The sequence below is a fragment of the Oncorhynchus kisutch genome, linkage group LG16, assembly GCF_002021735.2.
Source record: "Oncorhynchus kisutch isolate 150728-3 linkage group LG16, Okis_V2, whole genome shotgun sequence".
NCBI lineage: Eukaryota > Metazoa > Chordata > Actinopteri > Salmoniformes > Salmonidae > Oncorhynchus > Oncorhynchus kisutch.
The window spans coordinates 50040120-50045898 of record NC_034189.2 but is presented as its reverse complement, the minus strand read 5'-3'; the positions used below and the strand labels follow the sequence as shown (position 1 = coordinate 50045898).

Genomic DNA, 5779 nt, shown 5'->3' with positions numbered 1-5779 from the left:
ATTCTGCAAGTTCTCCCACTTAAAAAGATGAGAGAGGCCTATAATTTTCATCATAGGTACACCTCAACTATGACAGACAAAATGAGAAAAAATCCAGAAAATCACATTGTAGGATTTTTTATGAATTTATTTGCAAATTATGGTGGAAAATAAGTATCTGGCCACGCAGCCTTGTGTATGTTGACCTGTTTAAAGGTCTTACTCACGTCGGCTACAGAGAGCATGATCACATGATCACAAAGTTGCCCGGAACAGCTGATGCTCTCATACATCGGTGTATGCTAGCTAACACACTTATTTACAGCAATCATATGCCAAAGCACATCCCAGAAGGCACCTCAATCCCTAACAGGTACCATATACCCACACATGTATAAATCAGTAACGTACAGCAAACTTGTACACATTGTAAAATAGAAAACAGTATTCAGAACGTGACCTACCCATTGCATCACATTCTCATACTGGGGAGACCGCGATCTCCCCCTCTCTGCAATCGGGGCCAATCACAACCCACCTTATTGTCATCAGAGTTGAACCAACCAATAAGAATGCTTGAACATTAAATACACATTTCTTTAGAGGCATAACCATACCTGTTACAATAGCAAAACAGTCCTGTAGTTTAGCATCTGCTTCATCTGACCACTTGTTTATAGACCGAGTCACTGGTGCTTCCCTGCTTTAAGTTTTGCTTGTAAGCAGGAATTAGGGGGATAGAGTTGAGGTCAGATTTACCAAATGGAGGGTGAGGGAGAGCTTTGTATGTGTCTCTGTGTGTGGAGTACAGGTGATCTAGATTTTTTCCCCTCTGGTTGCACATTTAATATGTTGATAGAGATTTGGTAGAACTGATTTAAGTTTCCCTGCATTAAAGTCTCTGGAGCGCCACCTCTGGGTAAGCGGTTTCCTGTTTGCTTATTTCCGTATACAACTGACTGAGTGCAGTCTTAGTGCCTGCATCTGTCTGTGGTGGTAAAAAAACAGCCACATAAACTATAGCTTAAAACTCTCTAGGCAAGTAGTGTGGCTTGCAATTTATCACAATATACTCTACTTCAGGCGAGCAAAATCTAGAGACTTCCTTAGACTTCCTTAGACAGCACCAGCTGTTGTTAACAAATATGCACAGACCGCCCCCCCCCCCTGTCTTACGTCTATCTTGCCAGTTTAGAGTATATCCTGCTAGCTGAATATCCATGTCGTCATTCAGCCACGGTTCCGTGAAACATAGGATATGACCGTTTTTGAAGACCTGTTGGTAGGATATTCGTGATTGTACTTTATTTATTGTCTAATTTATTGTCCAATGATTGCACGTTGGCGAGTAGTATTAACGGTGACAGCAGCTTTCCCACTCGCCTTATCCGGGTCCTGACCAGGCATCCGGTCCTTTGTCCTCTGTACCAGCGTCGCTTCCTCTTGCAAATAACGATGGTGTTTGGAGAATGTACTGTGCGCCCTCCTTGTAGAAAAAGCTTTGTCTAACCAGAGGTGAGTGATCGCTGTCCTGATATCCAGAAGCTCTTTTTTTGCAGTAAAATACGGTTGCAGAAACATTATGTACAAAACAAGTTGCAAAAGTGATTTAAAAAATCACTGGAGGATGTCTTTAAGTGAAGATGTCTCAACAAAGACAAGGGCATCAGAAGTTAAAGGCTAGTCTTTCTCTGTCTGTCTCTATCTTACCGTATTATATTTAGTAATGTGCTCTCAGATCCACCAACAGCTGACAGAAAAAGAAACTGCCTAAAAAGTTCCAAACTGCTGTCAAACTTCACTTTTTATCAATTCAATGAAAAAGTGGAGTTTTCATTTCTAATCGTTGAGGAGGCAGAATTTGAGGCTGACAAATGACTCAAGTGCAGTGACACAACATTGTTCTCTTAATTAACAGGATGTCTTGACACTTCCATCCCAGCTGTGATATCTTTAAAACAGTGGCAATCTCTCTTCATTAACATAGAGCTGGATGCAAAGATGACAGGTGAGAACCTATATAGTTTGTAGAATACTCATTCAATTCAGATGGAGGGATGGATGGGTGGGTGGATGGATGGATGGGTTTGGGTGGGTGGATGGATGGATGGATGGATGAGTTTGGGTGGGTCGATGGGTTTGAGTAGATGGATGGGTTTGGATTGATGAAGGGATAGGTTTGGATGGATGGGTTTGAGTGGGTGGATGGATGGATGAGTATGGGTGGATGTTTGGGTGGATGGATGGGTTTAGGTGGATGGATGGATGAGTTTGGGAGGATGGATGGATGAGTATGGATGGGTGGATGGATGGGTCTGGGTGGATGGATGGCTTTGAGTGGGTGGATGGATGGATGAGTGTTGTTGGATGTTTGGGTGGATGGATGGGTTTAGGTGGATGGATGGATGAGTTTGGGAGGATAGATGGATGAGTTTGGATGGGATGGGTTTGGGTGGATGGATGGATGGATCAGTTTGGGTGGGTGGGTTGATGGATGGGTTTGGGTGGGTGGATGGATGGAGGATGGGATGGATAGATCCATAGAAAGAAATGTACTGTTGACTGTATAAGAAGCTTTAGGTAGAATAACAGTATAAGACTAGGTGATCATATCATAAAAAGATCCCCACTGACTACTGTTTTCCCATCTCCAACAGAGGTCCTGGACTATGATTATAAGCCAGACTATGACTATAAATCAGCCAATGACTCCTATTACTTCAACATCACATCCTTTGACCTGAACTTTAACACATTGTCCTGTGCAGCTCAGCCCCTTTCTCCCGGTGCCGTCATATTCCTTTGTGTCCTTCACATCGCCATCTTCCTATTGGCTGTTCCTGGTAACCTACTTGTGTGGCTCGTGATTAGCTTCAGTCAACAGTCCCTAACCCCATCCGACATCTACCTGTTTCACCTGACTGTAGCTGACGGGCTGCTGGCTCTGACCCTGCCCTTCTGGGCCGCTGCCACGCTCCACGGATGGATCTTTGGTGACTTCCTGTGTAAGTTCCTCAGCCTGGTTATGGAGGCTAGCTTCTACATCAGCATCCTATTCCTGGTGTGTATCAGTGTCGACCGCTACCTGGTGATCGTTCGCCCTGCCAAGTCCCGTAAGGGCCGCCGAAGGGCCTGCAGATGGTACGCCTGCACCTTCATCTGGGCTTTGGGGGGCACCCTCTCTCTCCCTGCCCTCTTCAAGGACGCCTTCACGCCCCAGAGCGGTGGTCCTACGAGGTGTGCTGAGCACTTCGACGTCAGCAGCGCCACCCACTGGCGGCTCGCTACTCGCGTCCTACGCCACATCCTAGGGTTCCTGCTCCCACTAGTCATCATGGTGGCGTGCTACAGCATCACCGTGGCCCGGTTGCTGCAGACGAGCGGCTTACAGAAGCACAGGGCCATGCGGGTCATCATTGCCGTGGTGTTCGCCTTCCTCCTGTGCTGGACGCCGTTACACATGACGGTGATGGCCGACACCCTGATGAGGGCCAAGCTGGTGCACTTCGACTGTGCTAAGAGGAACAGGGTGGACCTGGCCCTCCAGGTCACCCACAGCCTGGCCCTGGGCCACAGCTTTGTTAACCCAGTGCTGTATGCCTTCGTGGGGGAGAAGTTCAGGGGGAACCTGGGTGCCCTGGTCAGGAAGTCACGAGGACCAGAGAGGGGGTCGTCGTCTCGATTTAGCAGGTCCACATCCCAGACCTCAGAAGGTAATGGACTGTTATGATTGATCTGATAGTTTGTCCCCACATTACTTGGAATCAGGGTTGGGGTCAATTCCATTTAAATTCCACTCAATTCAAGAAGCACTCTAAAATTCCAATTCCAATGCTTTTCAATGAGGACATTTTTTAAAACGAAATTTGGTTCACTTTCTGAACTGACTGGAATTGACTCTAACCCTGCTTTGAATAACTTATAAGATTGTCCCTTTGTAACATATTGTAACCTAACATTCCTTGCCTGACATTGCATATGTGCTGGCACTATCAGGCTGCAGACTCAGATCCTGTATGTATGTGATCTTTAATGTCCCTCCATATACTATTGCCCCTGGTGTCTGTACATGTATATAATGCCCTCTGTTGTCTGTTGTATTAGGTAATAAATACCCTGTGCTGTTGTTTGTCCAAAGCTGCTTGATAAGACACCAGACACATTTCCTCAAAGGGAATAATGACACAGTAAACTCAACTGTGATGTGACTAAATAGTTCCAAATCTTTCAACACTCAAGAGTTAAAACCCCCCCCAGAAGTTACCTTCTAGTCAGGGGCGGGCAGATATATTTTAGATCTCAGGCAAGCTATCTCACCATACATGGTTCGAAAGGCTATAATTGGCTCCCTTCTAGTGTTTGGTATTAAGAAGGCCCTACAGCCGGTTTATTACCCATATGTTCTGTTATTACTAAATGACTATTACTCCCATTCACCAGCAGAGGGCAGTCATTACATGGGTCTGAATGGGGGTACCAGCTCTGACTGCACCATAGACCTCCTGATTAGCTAGCTGGTGAAGACAGCCATAATGAGGTCACCACTATTTGAAAGCTGCCTAGAGTATGTCACAGTTATGATATTGGACCTGTCTTCTGTTTGGATGATGTGGACAGGCGATGTCATTTACAAAATAGGCTCCAATACCCTACTCAATAAATTGGATGCAGTCTATCACAGTGCCATCCGTTTTGTCACCAAAGCCCCATATACTACCCACTAGAGGTCGACCGATTATGATCTTTCAACTCCGAGGACCAAAAAAGCCGATAGTGATTAATCGGGCAATTTTTATTAAATTTATTTGTAATAATGACAATTACAACAATACTGAATGAACACTTTTTAAAACTTAATATAATACATCAATAAAAATCAATTTAGCCTCAAATAAATAATGAAACATGTTCAATGTGGTTTAAATAATGCAAAAACAAAGTGTTAGAGAAGTAAAAGTGCAATATGTGACATGTAAAAAAGCTAACGTTTAAGTTCCTTGCTCAGAACATGAGAACATATGAAAGCTGGTGGTTCCTTTTAACATGAGACTTCAATATTCCAAGGAAAGAAGTTTTAGGTTGTAGTTAATATAGTATTTATATTAATAGTTATATTTATTTATTTCTCTCTACCATTTGTATTTCGTATACCTTTGACTATTGGAGGTTCTTATAGGCACTATAGTATTGCCAGTGTAACAGTATAGCTTCCGTCCCTCTCCTCGCCCCTACCTGGGCTCGAACCAGGAACAGATCGACAACAACCACACTTGAAGTAGCATTACCCATGCAGAGCAAGGGGAACAACTACTCCAAGTCTCAGAGTGAGTGACGTTTGAAACGGTATTAGCGCACACCCAGCTAACTAGCTAGCCATTTCACATCGGTTACACCAGCCATTAGGCTGATAGGCTTGAAGTCATAAACAGCGCTGTGCTTGCGAAGAGTGCTCAGTCAGACTGCTCTATCAAATCATAGACTTAATTATAACATAATAACACACAGAAATACGAGCCTTTGGTCATTAATATGGTCGAATCCGGAAACTATCATTTCGAAAACAAAATGTTTATTATTTCAGTGAAATACGGAACAGTTCAGTATTATACATATTGGGTGGCTTCCCTAAGTCTAAATATTCTTGTTACATTGCACAACCTTCAATGTTATGTCACAATTAAGTAAAATTCTGGCAAATTAGTTCGCAATGAGCCAGGCTGCCCAAACTGTTGCATACACCCTGACTTACACAACTTCACCTGGTTAATAATTACACAATTTACACAACTTCACCTGGTTA

At 43.9% G+C, this 5779-nt stretch overlaps 1 protein-coding gene across 1 annotated transcript; it reads left to right on the top strand.

Moving 5' to 3' along the window:
- The first annotated feature begins 939 nt into the window (after positions 1–939).
- LOC109884192 (C-X-C chemokine receptor type 1) lies at positions 940–4105 on the top strand. Its single transcript, XM_020476187.2, has 3 exons — positions 940–1494; positions 1898–1987; positions 2637–4105. The coding sequence occupies exons 2-3, from the start codon at positions 1981–1983 to the stop codon at positions 3707–3709; spliced, it is 1080 nt and encodes a 359-aa protein (XP_020331776.1). The 5' UTR covers positions 940–1494; positions 1898–1980; the 3' UTR covers positions 3710–4105.
- The last annotated feature ends 1674 nt before the right edge of the window (positions 4106–5779 follow it).